Source organism: Pocillopora damicornis, chromosome 7 (genome assembly GCF_964200805.1).
Source record: "Pocillopora damicornis chromosome 7, jaPocDami1.2, whole genome shotgun sequence".
In the NCBI taxonomy this organism is placed as follows: domain Eukaryota; kingdom Metazoa; phylum Cnidaria; class Anthozoa; order Scleractinia; family Pocilloporidae; genus Pocillopora; species Pocillopora damicornis.
Genome location: NC_142676.1, coordinates 17852267 through 17876001, shown reverse-complemented (window position 1 = coordinate 17876001; position 23735 = coordinate 17852267). Strand labels below are relative to the sequence as shown.

General features: G+C 38.0%; 1 protein-coding gene and 1 pseudogene across 1 annotated transcript; both read left to right on the top strand.

The window, feature by feature from the left end:
• The first annotated feature begins 1670 nt into the window (after positions 1 to 1670).
• Positions 1671 to 8378, top strand: LOC149042951 (uncharacterized; annotated as a pseudogene).
• Positions 8379 to 19320: 10942 nt separating this feature from the next.
• Positions 19321 to 22825, top strand: LOC149042950 (uncharacterized). The gene is made up of 2 exons (XM_089213669.1): positions 19321 to 19671; positions 21185 to 22825. Exons 1-2 carry the CDS (start codon positions 19321 to 19323, stop codon positions 21995 to 21997), a joined length of 1164 nt encoding a protein of 387 aa, XP_089069795.1. The 3' UTR covers positions 21998 to 22825.
• The last annotated feature ends 910 nt before the right edge of the window (positions 22826 to 23735 follow it).

The following is a 23735-nucleotide window of genomic DNA, read 5'->3' as shown; positions in this document are numbered from 1 at the left end:
TTTTAGTGTTATTTCCATTTCGTTCACCTAAAAATAATAGTTCATTTCAAGACATGCTCTAATTACTTTATAAAATGCCAAATTGTTTGACTCAAGCTTAATTACAGGGCGGCGTTCACTGAAAAAAGCAATGCAGATTAAGACGTTTTAAGAGAAATTTTTCAAAAACGTCTGACCGTTTTAATCCGAGCTAACAAAACATTTTTTGAATTACAATAATTATCATAAACTACAGATCTCGAACTCTCCTATTCATGCATTAATAATGAGAAAGTAATTATCAGCGCATAAAGTTTCGCTTTACTCAGGTAAGGAGTTTTCCAACAAAGGTCGCTGGTCTACAAAAGTCTTGTGACAATTTGGTGTCATGACTGCATTGCAACAGCGTAATCATTCTATGGCTGACATTTCGCGAAAAGTTAGAGGATCTATGTCATAAGTTACTGTTACGTAAAAAAAGATATGAAAATATAATTTCATATTCCAAGTAGCATAGCCGCATACGAAATTCTCGCTTATCATTTCTCAATTCCATATTCAGTTAGCCCCATAATTCCTTATTCATTTATTTTTGAACTTTCTTAAATAAAGTAAATATCCCAAGAGGTTCAAGTTCGTAAATAAAATAAATATTTCTACATGATCAAGTTTTGCGGTACTCCTTAAAAAACAGTTGTATTATATGTCAGTCCGGGCCAAAGACAATTTTGTGCATACCGATCATTCTGCGATATGATTGATCAAGACAAAACTAAAACAAGCTGATTTGGCTAAGAGAGGATAGGGTTCATTCTCTTCCTCGCAAATTTTTCTCTCACAGGCCGTGTTGTAATGCGAAGGGAACGGCAGAATAGATGTGACTACAAATTTCATAAAGACATCATTGACTTAATCATTGTTGTATTACTGCATTTCAAATCTAATTTTGATGGACATTTCATCTCCATTCTGGCGCCCCGCTATGTGTTGTAGGCATACGTACTTTTCTCGCACTGTTTGTTATCGATTTGATTCGTTTCCGATGAGATTTGTCGATGGTTGCTAAAACGCACATGCCAACCCAATTCTATGAGCATGGTGAGCTAAAACATCCTTTGAATGTTGCTGTAGGGTGGAGATAAATACGCGCCAGAGAAGCATCATTGCATCAACAGATGCTGCCGCACCAATCCTTGTTCAATGGAGGGGTATGTCAGGAGATTTGTGACACTCACAGCATCAGGTTTAACTGTACCTGTCCCAATACATACTCTGGTCAGCGGTGTGAGAAGATGAAACATTCGAGAAGCTGCAAAGACGTAGCTAAGAACGGTGCCTCGACGTCAGGAAAATACGACATCTCAAATTCAGACAATGAACGGTTTTCTGTTTACTGTGACTTGCAGTCTGAACCTGGCTTTGTATGGACGTTAATACAATCGTTTTCCTTTTCCAAGAAAAAAGCCTTCCATTCTGCAGGGTTTGGCAAAAACGTTGAGATTGATATTGAAGAGGGGGAAGTAAATTGGAACGAGTTCCGATTATCCTTATCACAGATGCAGTATCTTGCTAATCACTCCACGCATCTGAGAGCAACTTGTAACTTTTCTACGGATGGTCTGCAGTATACGGACTACGCACGCGCTAAGCTGGCAGGTCATGGCATTTTTGGTACCTGGAACACCTGCAAGATGTACGAATATGTCAATATCCGAGGAATCAATTGTTCTGATTGCACCGCCCTGACAAAACAGCAGGAAGATGTGTCCTGGCACATAAGGAGTTACAACAGCACAGAAGAGGGATGTGAATTTGATGAAAAACCAGGTGGAGTCCCCGGTGAAAAAAATTTCGGACAATTTAGCAAGCTTTTTATGAGTCAGGATCACCGGTGCTCGTTTTCTCCTTCTTCTACAACGCAGCATTGGTTTGGAGCTAAATGTGACGTGTAACTTTTTGCGAATTCATTTCCTTTCACAGAAAAGGAAACGCAGCCAACTGAAAGCAAGAGAACATCTCAGGAAGGCTAAGAACTAACAATGACATCATGTGCCTCCAAGTTTGGCCCAATTAGGAGTTGAACTTGAACTAAACGTTTAATATCTCAGATGGTTACACTGACCCTTTATCACAGAAGAATGTAGACATGCACAAGAGCGACGTCATAAGCAACCTTAGCAACCTCATATTTTAATAGTTGAAGTAAGTAGGCGGTCTCTGTACAAACACTTTTTACCCGCACTTTCATCTTATGTAATGTTCAATAGATAGCACACTTACATCTTAAAAGTCAAAGGTCGATAAAATTGGCCTTTTTTCGTATTCGTCTTTGAAAACGCATTCAGAGATCACCATTAGTTGATTTATGCAAATTCTTTTCGAGAAAGTGACTAATCGTAAGTTGAAATGCTTGTGTTTAGATTCAGAGATGTTTAAATACCTCCGTATGCTATTAATCTACATTTAATCGACATTTTCTTGACTCGGTCAATCAACCGTTTTCTCTTTACTGATAATTGAAAATTAGCTTCGGCCTCGTTAGTTTGATCATTAGTAAAACTAAGCTTTAAGTGTAGGTTTCTTGATTTCGCTTTAAAAAATCCTTACTGTGAGGAGAAATGGTATTTACTTAGTGGCAGGGGGATGTTAGCAATTTCTCCTAAGTGATAAATATGTACAGCTTGGTTTGATTTTAATATTAAGGACTCGATGCATAACTGTGAGAAGCCCTCAACAGCCTTTCTTTCACAAGGACTAAGGACTTTCACAACAGCCTTTCTTTCACAAGGACTTAAGTGCTTCGTTAGATCACTGCTTACTTTATAACATTGTACATTTGTTCATAAAACAATTTTTGAAATGTTCAAAATGTAGGAGATGAAGTAGGTATAGTAGTTGGATCAGGTGTTTGTCAAGAGAAGCACCAGTGAAGTGTAAAGGTCATTCAGGATTGTTGTACATAATGTGAGACATCATCTTATTATAGTATCATTCCAGACTTTTCCTTAAAGCTTGTGGATTTACGGCGATATTACACTGTTGGACGCGCTGTCAATACATTATTAAATACAAATGCAAGTGACCATGAAGTTATATTCTAGTTATAAATTTCATTATTTGAAATCTACGTTTCCGAAGTTTGAAACGTTCAATGATAAAATTGACGATTTTGGAAGCTTTCAAAGTTATGCCATTTTCCCCTCAAAAATGGTATTCGAATTGCGCGAAAAAACCGCTGACGTCACTTTGGTAACATAAAATCGATTTCAGTATAGCGAATGGTATGAAAGATGCGCGGCAACGAGGGCGATATTGTGTTGCTGGTGCCCCGGCTCTGATCAGCAAAGCTGTCAGAATAGATCATTCCGGCACCAGGCATAGAATGTTTCAGTTCCCGAACGATCCCGACCGTTAGAGGAAAATGGGTGAAATTTGTCCGTAGACAAAGACCCGATCTTAACGATCCACCTTGGCCGTAAACGTCGCTTTGTTGGGAAAATTTTGAAGAATTATGCTATGAGCGAAACTTGTCCATATTAAACAGAATGATGGAAGCCCAAGGGATGAAGATGAAGCGCTTTTTGAAAAATGACACTGTGCCAACCACAAGCGTGGTGTAAACTAAATTTGAGTGTTTCTGTACCGTTTCCTTAAATTGTTTTTCTATTTTTTCTCTTTGCATACTAATACTGCTTAGAAAAGTCATTCCAAACATTCAGCTCCTTTAATGTACAAATAACCTAAAAGAAACCCAGTTGAAATAATATCAAAGGTGGCGGATACAAAAGTATGGATGAGTGAGATAATTTCCAGTTGGATTTTTTTCTCTGTTTTTGAACCTTTGCTTTTGTAGGCCCCTTTACAGAGAGCTCAGCCAAAAATAAAGAGCTGGAGCGGGATCGACCATCATTCATAATTCATGTTAATTTTTCAACTGCCTCTTTTAACTGTAGCAAAGTCAATTCCTCTATGGAAATGAAGGAAACTATGGTTTATTTCATTCCTTTCAGTAGTGAGACAACGAGTTTTGACACCCAGCTGTAAGTATCTATTTTTCTGAATGAAAGACAGTTTAAAGATTAAAAGGGAATTGGCGATCTCCTTCGCCTGTCTCTAGTCTCTACCGCTTCTTTTTGTGAAATTATTCGTTTTGTTTGTGATCATCACTCCAAAGATAATTAAAAGACACATTACGACGTATATCCTCCCACGAACGTTAGAAAAACTCATGTTTTTTAAATATTAAGACACTTCTGTGGAGGATTAAAAGAAAAAAGGGCTTTTCAACTGAATCACACTCAACTCCTCCTTGGACACATAAGAAAATACCGTGGTCAATTTTTTTCCTTCTAATTGTGGAGACAACAAGTTTTAACACCCATCTGTAAGTATCGATTTTTCTTAATGAAAAACAACTCATGGTGAACTCTTTTCATTGTTTCTGGTCTCTTCCATTTCTTATTATGAAGTTTAATTGTTTTGAGTGATAGAAAGGTGGAAAGTATTTACCATATTGAAGGGCAAACCAAAAATTGAAAAAGTCAGAGGAGGCACCTGGCACATGAGGAGTTACAATAACATTGAGAGGGGATGTAAATTTGATGGAAGACCAGGAGGACTCATCAACATGGAAAACAATTTCGGAGAATATGGCTGCAACGATATAGATCACCGCTGCTCGTCCTTAACTGCTTCTGCAACCCAGCACTGGTTTGGAGCTAAATATGACCTATAATTTTTTTTGGGTTCATTTTCTTCTTTAGAAAAGGAAACTCAGCCAACAAAATACGACTCTGAGAAACTCATCCGGCGTGACTTATTTGATATGTTTAAAGTCACTTTTTTCTACTATTGACACAGCATAATATATCTGGATCGCCATGCACACTGTACCTCAGATTCTCATTTTATCTCAGCCAATTTATTTATATCAGATATTTAACCTGTCATCGAGATATTCGACCCCGGAGAACGATGGCCCCTTTGTCGATAAGCATTACGTAATCGCTTTCGCTTCAAAAGAAGAGAACACTTTAAGGCGCTGGTTAAGATCTTGCCGAACGTCTTAAGCGCCGTTTACACCGCGTTCCACCATAGTACGATCACGTACCTATTCATGATTTTTTGCCTTTCCCCTACCTGTACTCTGATTGCTACGAACTCGTTTTTAAATGTCTTAGTATAATTATTAAGGTATCCAACTAATTTGTAGGTTTTTAAGGTCCACCATGAGTGTTCTTCGCTATCTACGCGCCATGTTGTTGGTATCTTAGCTCACTCAGACCAATAAGGCGCAGCCAACAGTAAATTGTCAAAATTCATAATCTCATTCTTGACGGTCACGTGTTTCAAAGATTGACAGTCCACAGCGCCACCCAGTGTCACGTGAAGTGCTAAGATGACTGCCTGTGGGTATCCATGAATTATTTCCCTCTGTTCAAAGAAAATAACTGTGAGCTCAACAACGCTAACAAAGACGCAGAAAAAGCCGCAATGATATGAAGGAAATGATTATGATTTGGTGAGAAGCTGCACGGTGAAGGAGAGAGATAGGATCGTTTGCTGTTGATAGAGTTGCCCTATTTATTTTTTTGTTACTTACATTTCTATCACAACATAGCGCGCGCACAAGGCCTACTTATATCCTAAGGGAGCTACCATGGTAAAAATCATTATTTATCATAGAAACTACGATGTTATACAAGGATCTGCAGCTCTGACAAAAGCCGTAACAACACCCTTTAAAAAATACGATATTTTTTCACGTGTGTTTGATAACGCCAATCAGCTGCTGACACCTCACTCGCCTTTCGCGCCACTCGGCCAGGTTGATAAATGAACGGCAAAGCCTTCAACATTCTCAATACAAGATAGTTTGTCCGCGGAACTTTGTCGGATTATGGCGGCTAAACATTTAAAAATTTCGTATCGCTTACAGGGAGTGACGTTCAAACTTTCCTAGAAGGGAAAGAAAACCAACATATGAATAGAAAAACCCAAAGTTACGTATTCAGTGACTTTGGTAATGGCCTTTGTCGTGGCTGAGAACGGAAATTGACAACTGGAAGATTTGTCACAGGCCGATTTTGGCTGTTTACTTGAAAGACTTCTTCTGTCGGTAAATAAAAAGTCAATAAATGAGAATTTTGTAAATTTAAAACTCCGCCCATTGTTGTTTTTTTAATCATGATTCAAAGCATTTTTCCATCTTGAGCCTTAGCGCCAACGCACTGTACGATTGTCGATTCTTCAATTTACAACTTTTTCTTTCATTATTGACGTCAGCTTTTCTCGTCACTAATGCGCTATTGTTTTTATATGATAAACAAAATAATACAAGGTCGCTTTTTGAGTGTTCAACTCGACATTTCATATCCACGCGCGCCCATACATTATTCTCTAAAAATAGTGCACGTCTGTGCATTCATAACATGACTTGTGCACTATCACTTCTGCTAAAAGTCCTGTCGAGTTTAGCGGCGAGAATTCAAAACTATCAGTTAAGACTATCTTTCCGTTCTATCCCTATTTAGAAAGACCTTTGTAGCTCAAAATGAAAACAAAATATGCTGAATAAGACTGGTTTCGAGAAACAATGAGCATTTCTTTTTCCCTTCAAGCGACGAAATTAGTTTCGGAGTTGACAATACTTTATTCACAAACGCGATGGGAATTATGGCTGAAAACAGAACTGAGTATTCTGACTTCAACTGAGGCTTTGCGACGCTGGGGACTCTTCGTTACCACGGAAAATATTATTTTGAAGCGTTGTTATGTACCCAAAGTTTTGTTCAACAAAAGATTTTGTTTTGAAATCGTACAATTTTCAGAATTTTTAACTCAAAGTTAAACAATATTCAGGTTGCAAATTTTGGTAAACAACAATTCAAGCAGCGTAAATCTATCACAAGTGTCTCGTAGATGCGAGAGATTTGTAAGTTTTTGCTCAGCTTTTTGAATAGTTGATATCAGTTTTGAGGGTTCATATATATCCTAAAAGTATTGTTAAATAGCGGATTTTAATTTTAAAAACCTTACAATTATTTCAGAATTTTCAAAGTCTTCAACATAAACCTACGCAATTTCTGGCCTTGAATTCTAGTAAGCAACGATTCAAGCATATTGAATCTACTACGCGCTCTCGTAAATGCAAGAAATTCGTTCGTTTTTTGCCTCTGAGCAGAAAATGTTCAATTCTTTGAATAAAGATTTGGTCTGGAAATATTTCTTGGTCGTTTTTTACCTTTTCATTTATTCATAGTTTTCGGGTAGAACATGATTTCCTGGTAAATCGGACAAAGTTGTAATAAACTCTATTTTATCGAGCACAACTTGTGTCTCCATGCTATGTTATATGGAAATTTTTTCAGTTCATACTTTAGCTGTGCGTGTACCCCCCCCCCCCCTCAAATTCACTTATGGATAACTGCACCGCTGGACTTTACTTTAATCAAAAAATAGTTTAAGAAAAAAAGTTCATTTTCAATTAGGGTGAGGAAGCTACATTCCAGAGAACATCGCGACGTTAATAGATGCTGTAGTCAGAATCCCTGCCTCAATGGGGGAGTATGTTAGGAGATTTGTGACAATCACAGCCCCGGGTTTAACTGTACCTGTTCTTACAAATACACTGGTAAGCGTTGTGGTCAGATTACACATCCAAGAAGCTGCACAGCTAACAACGGGGCCTCGCAATCAGGAAAATACGATGTTTTTGATGCAGCCAATAAACCGTTTTCTGTTTACTATGACTTGCAGTCATAACCTGGCTTTGTATGGGCATTGATACAGTCGTTATCCTTTGCCAATGAGGCCACATATAAGGATAAGGGGTTTGGCACGGATTTCCCCGTGAATGACAATAGCAATGAACCGGACTGGAACTGTTACCGCTTTTCCTTATCACTTATGCAGTCTCTCTCAAACCACTTCACACATCTGAGAGTAACATGCACGCGCTGTTCTGGCAGGTCATTACATATTCGGTGACTGAGGTGGAGGTTGCAAACTGTTTAAGTATATTAACATCCGTCGTATTAACTGTTCTGATTGCACCGCCTACACAAGAATGAATCTTAATGGTGCTTAGTTCGTTAACAGTTTGAAAAGCAAGGAGAAAGAATGCGACTTTGATGGATCTGTAGGAGCCGTTGACAACGCAAATAATTTTGGACGGTATCATTCTGGAGTGATAAATAGGAATCACCGCTGCTCCTCTTCGGATTCTTCTTCAACGCAATACTGGTTTGGGGTTAGACATGAATAGGTTATTCTAAGTTCCAATAATCTACTAAAGCTAGAATGAGTTGTGAGTATTAGATAAGGTTTTTGTTTTCTTTAAGGATTCTGACCTTTTCTGGTTGTGGTTGCTTTTGTTTTGCTTTGTTTTGTTTCTTTTTTTCCCAAAAGGCATTTGGTTTCTAGAAAATTGTCTGTTTTGAAATCGAAGAAATTGATTTGAATCTCGTTACCGTTCCACTTCCGTCACTGTTACCGTCAAACCGAAACAATAAAGACAGCCAATCAGAACAAAATATGATATCACGGGAACATTCAGAATTCAAAGACTAACAAGCAAACCGTAGTAATCTGTGATTTTTTTTAGCTTTGCATTGCTTAGGTAGCCCGAGCTTTGTATACCAAAAATGCGAAGCTAATGCAATCCTGGCTCCCTTTTGAAGCATAAAACAAGAACAAAATTGCACTGTGATAGTAGTTTAAAAATAATTCATGGCTAGTATATTTAAGCTAAAATGCGAATATGTTCAAATACGCCCTAGGAACCTTAAAAAAACTTATATCTGTAACATACACAATATAATATAACATAACATGGTTCGAAATTAAATTAAAAAGCCTAAAAAAATTGAAATATGTTATCTTCTGGAGTTAGAACAACCAAGGGTAAAGACCAACTAGGGTCTTAGTTACTATTCAACTAAGTTGCATAGCTTAAGACGAGGACTGAATTGCATCGTTGCATTAAGTTTGTTTGTATAGGATTTGATATCTATAGGAAGGGGCATCATCACATTTATTTAATCGCCTGAATGCTGTTTCATCAATTTACATACCCTCAGGTATTACTTTGTTATTTTTATTTAGAGAGAAAGAGACATTTGTGGTAAAATAACTCGAAAACCGATCTCTTCTGTTGCCTTGTAGATACATCTCAGGAGTCAGCAGGATGATAGAAGTCCACTGTCATAAATTTGCACAAAGAAATCTTTACATCTTTGAAGTCGAAAACGACTCACTTTGTATCTGTTGTCAAGAGGAAGAGTTCACCATGTACCTGGTCGAAGGATTTGAAAAGTGGTTTAATGATAAAAATGCCCTCTCTTTCTCACCAACCGGCTTCAGTCAAAATTTTCATTTAGGAAAGCCCCTTTTGAGACTGATCTAATTACAAAAACTTCGAATTACTTTGCTCGCACTGTTTGTTATCGATTCGATCCGTTTCCGGTGAGATTTGTCGCCGGTTGCTAAAGCGCACATGCTAACCCAATTCGATGAGCATGCTGAGCTAAAAAATCCTTCGAATGTTGCTGTAGGGTAGAGACAAATACACACCAGAGAAGCATCATTGCATCGACAGATGCTGCCGCACCAATCCTTGTCTCAATGGAGGTGTATGTCAAGAGATTTGTGACGCTCACAGCATCAGGTTTAACTGTACCTGTCCTATCACATACTCTGGTCAGCGGTGTGAGAAGAAAAAACATCCGAGAAGCTGCAAAGACGTAGCTAAGAACGGTGCCTCGACATCAGGAAAATACGACATCTATAATTCAGACAATGAACGGTTTTCTGTTTACTGTGACTTGCAGTCTGAACCTGGCTTTGTATGGACGTTAATACAATCGTTATCCTTGTCCAAGAGAAATGCCTTCAATTATGCAGAGTTTGGCAAAAACTTTGAGATTGATATTAGAGAGGGGGAAGTTAATTGGAGCGAGTTCCGACTATCCTTATCACAGATGCAGTCTCTTGCTATTTACTCCACACATTTGAGAGCAACTTGTAACTTTCCTACGGATGGTCTGCAGTATACGGACTACGCACGCGCTAAGCTGGCAGGTCATAACATTTTTGGTACCTGGGACACCTGCCAGATGTACGAATATGTTAATATCCGGGGAAACTCTTGTTCTAATTGCACCGCCCTGACAAAACAGCAGGAAAATGTGTCCTGGCACATAAGGAGTTACAGAAGCACACGATTCGGATGTGAATTAGATGGAAAACCAGGTGGAGTCCCCGATGAAAAAAATTTCGGAAAATTTCACAACCTGTATATAAATCCGGATCACCGCTGCTTGTTTTCTCCTACTTCTACAACGCAGCATTGGTTTGGAGCTAAATGTGACGTGTGACTTTTTGCAAATTCATTTCCTTTCTCAGAAAAGGAAACACAGCCAACTGAATGCAAGAAAACATCGGAGCAAGGCTAAGAACTAACAATGACATCATGTGCCTCCAAGTTTGGTCCAATTAGGAGTTGAACTTGAACTAAATGTTTAATATTTCAGATAGTTACACCGACTCTTTATTACAGTAGAATGCAGACGTGCACAAGAGCGACGTCATAAGCAACCTTAGGTACACAGCGTCTACATTTCAATAGTTGAAGTAAGTAGGTGGCCTCTCTACAAACACTTTTTACCTGCATTTTCATCTTTTCATGTAATGTTCAATAGATAGTACACTTACATCCTAAAAGTCAAAGGTCGATAAAATTGGCTTTTTTCATATTCGTGCATGAAAACGCATTCAGGGCTCACCATTAGTTGATTTATGCAAATTCTTTTCAAGCAAGTGACTAAGCGTAAGTTGAAATACTTGTGTTTAGATTCAGAGATGTTTAAATACCTCCGTATGCTATTAATCTAATTATGACATGTTTTGTCGTCGTAGGGCGACATTTTCTTGACTCGGTCAATCAACCGTTTTCTATTTACTGATAATTGAAAATTAGCTTTGGCTTCGTTAGTTTGATCATTAGTAAAACCAAGCTTTAAGTTCAGGTTTCTTGATTTTGCTTTAAAAAATCCGTACAGTGAGGAGAAATGGTATTTACTTAGTGGCAGGGAGATGTTATTAATTTCTCCTAAGTGATAAATATGTACAGCTTTACTTGATTTTAATATTAGGGACTCGATACATAACTGTGAGAAGCCCTCAACAGCCTCTCTTTCATAAAGACTAAGGTACTTAAGTGCTTCGTTAGGATCACTGCTTACATTAAAACATTACACATTTGTTCATGAAACAATTTTTGAAATGTTCAAAATGTAGGAGATGAAGTAGGTATAGTAGTTGGAGCAGGTGTTTGTCAAGAGAAGCACCATGTATTGTTGTACATAATGTGAGACATCATCTTATTATATTATCATATTAGATGTGAACGATTGTTGCTCATCGTAATGTTACGAACTTGTGTTCGTCTTTTTCAAAGTCGCATTCCAAACTTTTACTTTAAGCTTGTGGATTTACAGCGACATTACACTGTTGGACGCACTGTCAATACATTATTAAATACAAATCCAAGTGACCATGAAGGTATACTGTAGTTATTTGAAATCTACGTTTCCGAAGTTTGAAACGTTTTATGATAAAATTGACAATTTTGAAAGCTTTTAAAGTTATGCCATTTTCCCCTCAAAAATGGTATTCGAATTGCGTAGCCCAAGTACCATTTGACCAAAAACCACTGACGTCACTTTGGTGACATTAAATCGAATTCAGTATGGCGAATAGTATGAGAGATACGCGACAACGAGGGCGATATTGTGTCGCTGGTGCCCCGGCTCTGACCAGCAAAACTGTCAGAATAGATCGTTCCGGCACCGGGCATAGAATGTTTCAGTTCCCGAACGATCCCGACTGTGAGAGGAAAATGGGTGAAATTTGTCCGCAGACAAAGACACGATTTTAATGATCCAACTAGGCAGTAAACGTCGCTTTGTTGGGCAAATTTTGAAGAATTATGCTATGAGCGAAACTTGTCCATATTAAACAGCATGATGGAGGCTCAAGGGATGAAGATGAAGCGCTTTTTGAGAAATGACACTGTGCCAACCAGGGACATTAGTTTTGTGCGTGGTGTAAACTAAATTTTAGTGTTTCTGCATCGTATCCTTAAATTGTTTTCTATTTTTCTCTTTGCATACTAATACTTTTTTAAAAAGTCATTGCAAACATTCAGCTCCTTTAATGTACGAATAACTTAAAAGAAACCCAATTGAAATATCATCAAAGGCGGCAGATACAAAAGTAAGGAGGGTTGAGTGAGGTAATTTCCAATTGGACTGTTTCTCAGTTTTTGAACCTTTGCTTTTGTCGATCCCTTTACAAAGAGCTCAGCCAAAAATACAGAGCTGGAGCCGGATCGACCATCATTCATAATTCATGTTAATTTTTTAACTGCATCTTTTAACTGTAACAAAGTCAATTCCTCTATGGAAACCAAGGAAACTGTGGTTTATTTCATTCCTTTCAATAGAGAGAAAAGGAGTTTTGACACCCAGTTGTAAGTATCTATTTTTCTGAATGAAAGACAGTTGAAAGATTAAAAGGTATTGGCGATCTTCTTTGTCTGTCGCTGGTGTCTACCGCTACTTGTTGTGAAATTACTTGATTTGTTTGTGATTACTCTTCCGAAGATAATTAAACATTTTTACCCTTCTAATTGTGGAGACAACAAGTTTTGACACCCAGCTGTAAGTGTTGATTTTTCTTGATGAAAAACAAATCATGGCGAGCTCTTTTCATTGTTTCTGGTCTCTTCCAGTTTAATTGCTTTTAGTGATATTGAAGAGCAAGGAAAACATTGGAAATGTCAGAGGAGGCATCCTGGCACATATGGAGTTACAATAGCATTGAGAGGGGATTTAAATTTGATAGAAGACCAGGAGGACTCATCAACAAGGAAGACAATTTCGGAGAGTATAGCTGCAACGATATAAATCAGGATCACAGTTGCTTGTTCTCAACTGCTTCCACAACCCAGCACTGGTTTGGAGCTAAATATGACGTGTAACTTTTTGTGGATTCATTTTCTTCTTAAAAAAGGAAACTCAGCCAACAAAATACGACTCTGAGAAACCATTGGAGCAAGGCTAAGAACAAACAATGACATCATATGTATGCTTTCAAGTGTGATCCACCTTAGGGGTTGAACTTGAACTAAACGTTTAACATTTCAGATAGTTACACTGACTCTTTATCAAAAGAGGGCAACCTTAAATACTCAGCATCCATATTTTAATAGTTGAATTTTGCGTTTTTAGGCGGTCTTTCCACAAACACTTTTACTTTGACTTTCACTATTCATGTGTTCCATAGATAATACGCTTACAATTTAAAAGTCAAAAGCTCGATAAAATCGTCTTTTTCACATTCTTCGTTTAAAAGTCGTTTACTTCCAATCTTTGAAATTTTTTGTTCAGTGAGAAAAAATCTAAGTATGAATGAAATAAAAACTTCATATCATGGAAAACGCGATTCATCAAAAAACTTTTTTGTTCGTTGCGCTCACTGGTTTTTTTTTTTTTTATGGTTTATCGCAACCCGTGAATAAAAATCGTTCGCACGCACTTTCCAAGGGATCATCTCTATGTATCTGAGATAGTTCTCGTTTTCAAAGCTTAATTCAACGTTCTAGTAATCATTGGAACGAAACCTTTTAACTTCGACTCGCATTTCATTTTTGCATTTTAGCGGTGACAATGTAATAATGACCATGAATTTCTATAGTAATTGTAGTCTTGAAAGCAACTGAGACAATCAGTCGTTTGTATTGCTTGGATCAAATCAACTCGGGGACATGTGTTCTCTGGTAGAGCACTTTTAATGAAGACTTTCGTTGATATGTATTGACTGAAGTTGGTGCAAGTTAAGATTGACGGTCATTGATATTTTACGCCATTTTACGACATTGCTCACTGATATCCTTTTACGACATTGCTCACTGATCGCCCTCCTGGGATTTCTTCAAGTGTAATTTGTTCCTGTTTTGTGTGTTGGTAAAAACACCCCGTGATAAAAGAAGGTGTTGTATGACATACACTCTCGGGAAATAGACAAGAGGAGAGATTCAAACTGCCGTCTTAGCTAAACCAATGTCGAAATTCTGCACAAACCCTAATAAAATCTTTTGTAATTTTTTAACTTCTATGAGTGACATCTACAATCATACACCAGTTTGCTGTTAATGTAACCAAAAGACTAATTAACTCGGGGGTGAACATGCACAATCGTAATCCTATTCTGACTCGCATTGTTCTCTATTGAAGAAGAGCTGCCAGATTTCGGTCTAAAAACACGGTAACTCCATATTCTGAATGGCTACATTGTACATGAATAAAGGGGGTAAGTTTCTGAGGAAACTGTGGTGCTGCGTCGGTGGGAGAGTATAACAGGTAATTTAGAGTTAACAATTGAGTTGAAAACGTAAATTAGCCACCATAAAGGCTAAAAAAGCTGACGTTTCGAGCATTAGCCCTTCGTCAGAGCGATCGGAGGAATTGTGGGTTGAATTAAACTAAATTACATTGTACATGTGTGGGTGGCCGATTAAAATGCACAGAATTATTTGGTATCCAGTTCAAACGCACGCAACGTTGACATGTCACGCATCAATAATGGCGAAATAGAAGATGAAAGTCTGAATTGGCTGAAAACCTTAATAAACGTAGGGCTCGACAGGTTGACGTGAACCGATCCGCAAATAAGGACTTTAGGGACGACGACGGATGTCTACGACGGCGAGCGGAAGTTTAAATTATTTGCCTGCGCATTTCCGGTAGCCGGCGCGCTAAGTTTCCCGCCGTAACTGTGTTGTCTGCGACGTCAAAACGAAGTGTTTGTCTTTTGTCGAAAACGTAAGTAAGTAAACATAAGTAACTTATCGTATATTTTCAATATATGATGAACTGTCAACATTTTTCCAAACTTGTGACAAAAGTAAATGGTTCTAGAACTCATTTTAAGGCGAAAACTGACCGAAGTTTCTTTCTCCCTCTAAACAGCTTCAAAAGTTCGTGACTGAAATAGGCCTAAATGGAGACGAGTTCAAATAAGACAGTTCAGCAAGTTGTTTTCAGTTCATATTGTTAATGAATATTAAAACTCAACCAGGAAATCTAATCTAGATAATTTACCCGAGTTTGTTTAAGGAAAAAATTGCTGAAGCTAGATATTATTGTGGTTTTTCAGATCAAACAGGGAGTGGACCAAGGGACATGACAACTGCTTGTGTCAAGAAATTCTAGAACTTGAACCCTTTAAGTACAAAAAAGGAAGCATTTCTAAAGGCAAAATCAGGGAAAAGATTGCAAACAATCTGAACGGCCTCAAGCTTCCCCGATTCAAAGTCAGAAGGCGTGCTGTTAGAGAAAGATACATACTGCTGAGCGAAAATTTAAAACAAAGATGAAAGACGAAGAGAGGCAAGTGTGAATGTCATTTGAGTGAGTTGGAAAAGGCTCTGGAATAAATAGTCGCAGCTGCAGCTGAAGACACCGTAGAAAACGATCATACAACTGAAAACGAAAAAGCAGCGGAAATGAGAAACAGAGGCTATAGAAAACCTGAGAAGAACTCAGAAAAGGCAGCGAAATGAAGAGGAGGAGGAAGTGAAACCAAAGCAAAAAAAGTTGTAGAAGTGGAGGTGACACAATTGCATATTTGCGTGAAAAAAATGATCACGTTCAGAAGTGGAAAGAAGGAGAATTGCAGCTGCAAAAGCAACGAGTTGAAGTTGAGGGTAAACAGGAAGATCAACCAAGAAAACATCATCAGGATATACTAAAAGTATTGGTGGAACAAACTAAGCAGCAACTTGAGCAGATGCAAAGTTTTTAGCAGATGTTTACCTCAGAAAAATAAGATTAACTCGGCTTAAGTTTGCATAAATACATTCATAATATCTTTGATTTTGCTATGAATGCTTGTTTCAGCATTTAAATCATTTATCAGGCAAGTTTATATTTGACGTTGTTGTTTGTTTTTATACCTAAAATCTTACATTGTATAACAAACTTTTGGACTCTTTGTTGTACAACTCTATTTGTGGTGCTATTTTGGCACCTCTTTAAGGGAACATGGAGGTGGACACGCAGGAGATAGGCGGAGTCACCATACGCGGCCATTGGTTCTCTTGTTGTAGAGAAGCCATGCCGCCCCAGATCGTGAGGAACCCTCTTAAAGAGGAAAAAAATTAGTGTTTTAGTTAGCTGAGGGTAGGGTGTACAGTTTAAAATCTCAACCTCAAGAAAAAAAAAGAAAAAGGAAGAGCAACGAATTAGATTAAATCAATTACATACTGGGCCGTACATGTTGGTTATCATACCATTAGATAAGACAACAGAGTGGCACTTGAGACTATGCACTCGTTATGTCTATTATAAACGACCCCCTGATTTTCATCGGGTCGACAAATGGGCTTTATTGCTCCGTCTATAAAACCAAAGCAATCGAGTAATGCACTTCCTTTAAATTTATCGCACGGGCATAGTTTTCAAGAAGTGTACTGTTCCACTGAGTTATTATGTGATTGTGCTCTCTTGATAGAATGTATCGATCACGAGGTTGGAAATTACTATATTTTCACTTATAAACCAAAAGCCTGTTATGGAACAGACTGCGCCTTCCATGAGTATTCTTAATGTTATTTTTCGACCTCTCCCCATTCCCCCCAGTTCACGACCTCGCCGTCGTCGGATCTTATGGTCCCTTATAAAAAAACCACGACGGCGACGGAAACGAGGACGAAGTGCAACATAAGATCTAGTGAGAATGTTACGGTATTTTCCAAACCGCCAGAAAGATACAACTCGTACAACTCAACTATTTTATTAACCAACGTAATAACTACGAAGCGATATCGACAACCAATACAATAACTATCTTTTTCACTTATCTACGGAGCGATATAAATGCTAATACAATCAGTATCCCTATAACTTAGAGCCCATTACAAATAATATCACTTAAATCTCAGTGCACTACCGCACAACTCACAGTTCTCTTGAAAATCTTTAACAAACTGTCGACGTCCGTAATTCTTTCTCTCACGTAGCCTTCCACACGGCTTTCAATTCCAGTAAACAACTCTGTCTGGCTCTCGCTCCTCTAGGCTCTTCGCAACAGCAGTTATAGCTCACTAAAAGGCCTTTTTTTCTTTAAGCTAGCGTGACTCCTTATATATCTTTCGGAAAAGTTCTAGAATGTTCTAGAGATCTGTAATATTGTTATTTTTAGAAACATTACACTATGATTACATCATAACAAAAATATGCTGAGTCACGGTTCTAGAAGGTTCTCCTTAAAGTTCTCGCTTAGTCATCATGACTGAATGTTCTAGAAACTTCTTCGTTCTATTTTTAATAATTATGTAACGCAACGCACTCTAAAAAACATGGGCGCTCTCCATAACAAGAAAAACAATAGCGAAACACGTGCGTTTTAAAACTTTGTACATTTCTTAGCCGTCCCATACAGAACAAAAGGGACCTTAAGCAGTCAGGACGGCAACGCCGAGGAAGACATCGATTAAAAAATGAATTTCTGCCTTTAATTAGAATTTCAAAAATGGCTGCATGTGTTTACTGCCTCATACGGCGCCACACGTCAACTTCAGCAAAACAGAAACAGTTAACGCATCGAGCTATTGGTGAGAAACTTAAAAGAAAATAAATAAGGTTTTCTCCAGGAACGTTTTACCACACGTCGCCGTACTGACATCTTAAACTCCCGAATAGCCTTTCGCCATGCAGTTGCATGATTCTGCCACATTTTCCAAGAACATTACTTCTAATAAGACTCGAATAAATACAGGAAACAATTTTACTGTAGAATCTTTTTTGTCGTGGTCCTGCCGGTCAAATGATGAAATACGTATTGACTCACTGAGTCTGATGGGGTCGGACGAGAAAAAATATAATTTGAATGAAAACGAACTCGATATCGAAGAAAGATTGCTTTGGTTATGGATACTCTGCGAAGAATAAATTTGTAACGGAGAAAAATGATCGCGATTATCACACAGTTTCGTTTTTTCATTAAGCATGCAAACCAGCTGTGCGACGGTTTGACGGCAGTTTTAGTTTCAGTTATGTCTTTCTGAACTTACGCCACTACTGCTGTCTTAGTTATTGTTGTCTGTATCAATAAGTGTTTTTGCGGTACGTTTAAGCTCAGGAAGTCACTGGTAGTTTGAATTGTTTCTACAATTTGATGTTGGACAGCTCTCATTTCTACTCATTTAGGAAACGGTGGATGGCAATAAACAACCTTTGTTCCACCAACATTGTTTTTTTATGGCTTGCTGTGGTGGTCCTCGTGTGTGGTTAATGACTTCAGAAAACAAACATTGTTAATATGAGCCGAAAGAAAGCTAATGTTGAGAGGGACACTGCGTTGACTTTTCCAGAAAAGTTGGGGTCTTTTGACATAAAAAATGTTAAAAGATCCCGACATTTAAAAAGGGAAATCAGATTTTGATCACCGCTGTAAATGTGACGGATTTCAGTTATTAGATGCAAATTTTTAGTTGTGAAGCACTCTGTGTCAATAGTATTGCAATATCGTATCCATTGTTTGTTTCGGGTGTCTTCTAGATAACATCGTAAACAGAGCCAATGATCTTAATTGATTCATTATTGTGTTTTTCTATTATTTTTCAAGTATAAAGGTGCATCGATATTACCGGACATACATAAAGTTTCAACAACATCTGTTCGCCTGCAAACCTTTCTCAAAGGATTTTACTGAAGCCATAAAACGAATCGACATTTTGAGGTAAGTGCAGAGAGATGGTACTCAGTTAAAACCGAAAGTTTGTTACTGAACTACTGAAGCGAGACAACATGCAACCTGTTTCTACTCCGTTGATTGAATAAAATGAAACTCACGCGGCATGGCCTATTCGATAAGTTTAAAGTTACTTTTTTCTACTATCGACACAGCAAAATATATCTAGTGCGCCATGCACACTGTACCTCAGATTATCATTTCAACCTCGGCTAATTTTCAATATAAGTTATTTAATCTGTCACCGAGATATTCGATCCTGGAGAAAGATGGCCCCATTCTCAATAAGCATTACGTAATCACGTTCGCGTCAAAAGAAGAGACAACTTTTAAGGCGCTTATTAAGATCTTGATCGTAACCTGAGGTCAAGTCGCGTTTACACCATAGTACGATCACGTACCTATTCACGATTTTTTGCCTTTTTTTCTTAGTAGACTCCGCCTGCTACTAACTAAATTTTAAATGCCTCGGTATAATTATAGAATGAAGATATCCATCTCATTTGTACGTTTAGTAGGTCCACCATGAGTGTTCTTCGCCATCTACATGCGATGTTGTTGGTATCTCAGCCCACTCACACCGAAGGGGCGCAGCCAACAATAAATTGTCAAAACTTCAAGTTTGTTATCGATGAGGATGTCGTATATAATCACATTCTTGAAGGTCACGTGTTTCAAAGATTGACAGTCCACAGCGCCACTCAGTGTCACATGATGTGCAAAGATGACTGCCTGTGTGTATCCATGAATTATTTCCCTCTGTCCAAAGAAAATAACTGTGAGCTCAACAACGCTAACAAAGACATGGAGCCAGCGGCGATGAAATGGAGTCAAGGAGGAAATTATTATGATTTAGTGAGAAGCTACACGGTGAAGGTGAGAGATAGAATCGTTAGTTGTTGATAGAATTGCCTTTTTTACAACATAGCGCACGTGCAAGGCCTACCTATATCTTAAGGAAGCTACTGTAATAAGAATCCATGTTATATACCTAGACTTTTCCTCAACAGAACGAGACTGTGATAGGTTAATTCTTGGTCACGTGCCCCTGATCAAATTCAAATGTATTCCGACCGGGATACAATTGCGCAGTTGTTGCCCACGCGCCGAATACAACAGCATGTTTTTGCCATATGATTGTTTAAGGGAAAGTCTTAATATATAACAAAGTACTTAATGTATATTTAGTGCACGTCCGTGCATCCATAACATGAAGTGTGCAGTTTCACTTCGGCTAAAAGTCCCGTCTTGTTTAGCCGCGAGAATTCAATACTATCACTGAAGATTGTTTTTCCGTTTTATCCCAACTGAGATAGACCTTTGTATCTCAAAATGAAAACAAAAAATGCTGAATAAAACTCGTTTCGAGAAACACAATGAGCGTGTAGCTCTTCGAGCGACGTAATTGGTTTCGGAGTTGACAACACTTTATTCACAAACGCGATGAGAATTATGGCTGAAAACAGAACTAAGTCTTCAGACTTCAACTGAGGCTCTGCCACGCTGAGAACTCTTCATTAGAACGGAAAATATTATTTTAAAGCGTTGATATGTACCAAAGTTTTGTTCAATCGAAGATTTTGTTCTCGAAATCGAACGATTTTCAGAATTTGTGGTTCAAAGCTAAGCAATTTTCGGGTAGTAAGTTCAAGTTAACAGCGGCATTTCAAACAGCGTAAATCTATCACAGGTGTCTCGTAAATGCGATAAATTTATAGGCTATTGCTTCGTTTTTTGAACGGTTGATACCAGTTTTAAGTGTTGATATATCCTAAAATTATTGTTCATTAGCAGATTTTTATTTTAAAACCGTATAATTTCAGAATTCTCAAAATCTCCAACACAAATATATGCAATTTTCTGGCCTTGAATTCTAGTAAACAACGATTCAAGCCCGATTGATCCCTCGTGCATGCAAGAAATTCGTTCGTTTTTGCTTTGGAGCAGAAAATTTACAATTCTTTGAATAAAGATTTGGTCTCGAAATATTTCTTGGTCGTTTTTACCCTGTCATTTATTCATAGTTTTCGGGTAGAACGCGATTACCTGGTAAATGGGACAAAGTTGTAACAAACTCTTTTTTTTCGAGCACAACTTGTGTCTGCATGCTATGTTATAATGAAATTTGTTCACGCTTTAGCTGTGCGCGTATCGAGTTTTTGATGCACTTGGGAAGTGTGAAGAGCACTCAGGCAACTCTTACGCTTCTCTCGTGCTCTTAAAACTTAGTTCCCGCGTGCATCCCTAACTTGATATACGCACGGCTAATTCTTTTTTGTACGTCCCTCAAACCCCCCCCCCCCCCTAAATTTATTTCTTAACACCTGCATCGCCGGACTTTACTTTAATCAAGAAATAGTTTAAGGAAAAAAGGTTCATTTTCAATTAGGGTGGAGGAAGCTACATTCCAGGGATACATCGCTGCGTTAATAGATGCTGCAGCCAGAATCCCTGCCTCAACGGGGGAGTATGTCAGGAGATTTGTGACAATCACAGCCCCAGGTTTAATTGCACCTGTTCTTACAAATACACTGGTAAGCGTTGTGGTCAGACTACACATCCAAGAAACTGCAAAGACATCGCTAACAACGGAGCCTCACAATCAGGAAAATACGATATTTTTGATTCAGCCGATAAACCGTTCTCTGTTTACTGTGACTTGCAGTCAGAACCTGGCTTTGTATGGGCACTCATACAGTCGTTCTCCATCGCCAATAAGGCCACATACAAGGATAAGGGGTTTGGCACGGATTTCCCTGTGAATGACAATAACAATGAACCGGAATGGAACTCTTACCGCCTTTCCTTATCACATATGCAGTCTCTCTCAAATCACTCCACATATCTGAGAGTAACATGCAACTTACCTGCAGATGGCCTGCAGTATACGGACTACGCACGCGCAGTTCTGGCAGGTCATGACATATTCGGTGACTGGGGTGGAGATTGCAAACTGTTTGAGTACATTAACATCCGTGGAATTAACTGTTCTGATTGCACCGCCTACACAAGAATGGATCTTAATGGTGCTTGGTTCGTGAACAGTTTCAAAAGCAAGGAAAACGAATGCGATTTTGATGGGTCACTAGGAGCAATTGACAACGAAAATAATTTTGGACGGTATCGTTCCGGAGCGATAAATACAAATCACCGCTGTTCCTCTTCGGATCCTTCTACAACGCAATACTGGTTTGGAGTTTAACATGAATAGGTTATTCTAAGTTCCAATAATCTACTAAAACTAGAATGAGTTGTGAGTATTAGACAAGGTTTTTGTTTTTCTTTAAGGGTTCTGTCTTTTATTGGTTGTGGTTGCTTTTTGTTTTATTTTGTTTTGTTTTTTTTTTTCAACATATGCCTTTAATTTCTCGGAATTTTTTTTTGAAATCGAAGAAATTGCTTTTGAACCTCGTTACAGCCGCTTCCCATAAGATGTTTGGTAGTATGACGTTGATAGAACGATTTTTCAATGAGTGTTGTCAAACCGAAACAATAAAAATAGCCAGTCAGAACAAAATACGATATCACAAGAACCATTAAGAATTCAAAGACTAACAAGCAAACCGTTGTAATCTGTGATTGTTTTAGCTATGCATTGCTTAGGTAGGAGATTAGCCCGCGTTTTCTATACCAAAAATGCAAAGCTAATGCAATCCTGGCTCCCTTTTGAAAACAGGAAGAAAATTCCTCTGTAGTAGTAGTTAAGTAATGATTCATGGCTTGTATGCGTAAGCTATCATACGAATATGTTCAAATACGCCTTACGAACTTTTATATAAACTTATATCGGTAACATACACATGCAACTGATATAACATGATCCTAAATTAAATAAAAAAGCATAAAAAATTGAAATATGTTATCTTCAGGTGTTAGAACAATCAAGGGTAAACACCAACTGTTGCATAGCTTAAGACGAAGACTAAATTGTATAGTTGCACTAAGTTTACTTGAATAGGACTTCACGGACGATCATCTTAACGCCTAGCTGCCTGTCTTCGTTTGAGGTGAATAACTACTATGTTCCTTATGTGCACATCTTTGTAGAAAAAGGTTAGAGTTTGAGAACGACTGTGATATTTTTACAATTTTTTTCATGCAATATTTTAATTTATGAACGAAACTTTACACATCGTTGAGCGATTGAAACTGTGAATGAAATATCAGTGGCAAACTGCGTTGATTAAAACAAGTTGATCAAAAAACAACTGGTTCAACTATTCGTTCTCGCTTGAAAATATCGATAAGTTGAGTGAGTAACGTAAGTAAAACTTTCTATCACTTATCAATTACAACGTGGCGCTGATTAAGAAAAATTTTCACATGCAGGCTTACGTTCTGGGTGTTGGCTCATCTCAGGTTTTTCCAAGCAGCAGTTAACTGATGCAACAATCATATCAGTTTAGAACTAAATAATTGATTTGTCTACTTCCTTCTTTTTTGTTCGTCTTGGTCGTTCATGTTTTCAAATTTTCCCAAAGATCTGCTTTAGCGTTCCTGTCGCTATCATTTTTTTGTCCATTTACCTGATGTAAACAAAATATGCAATGCACGCATTCAAAACTGAATTATACCTCAGAAATCAGAAAGTAGCCGCTAAATACAAGAGAACAAGAACGAGGCCGTTCAACAACAAAATTGGAAAAAATTATTCGCAAGCATCTCCTCGAAAAGGTTTCAGCTCTGTCTGTCCTCGGTGAGTTACGATTATTTCTGGCTTCTAAATCAAGCATATTTACGTCACAAGTTAGAAAGAAGCAACGAAAACGAAAAATTTAACCGCGTAACATTTGTGAACATTGAAGATTTTCAATGCAAAATGATTCCATTACATTAACTTTCACAAAAAATTAAGGTGTTTGATTGATAATATCCGTGTTTATGTTGAATTTCTGCCACATATAGATTCTTTTTCATGACGTTTTTTCAAATGGGTAAGT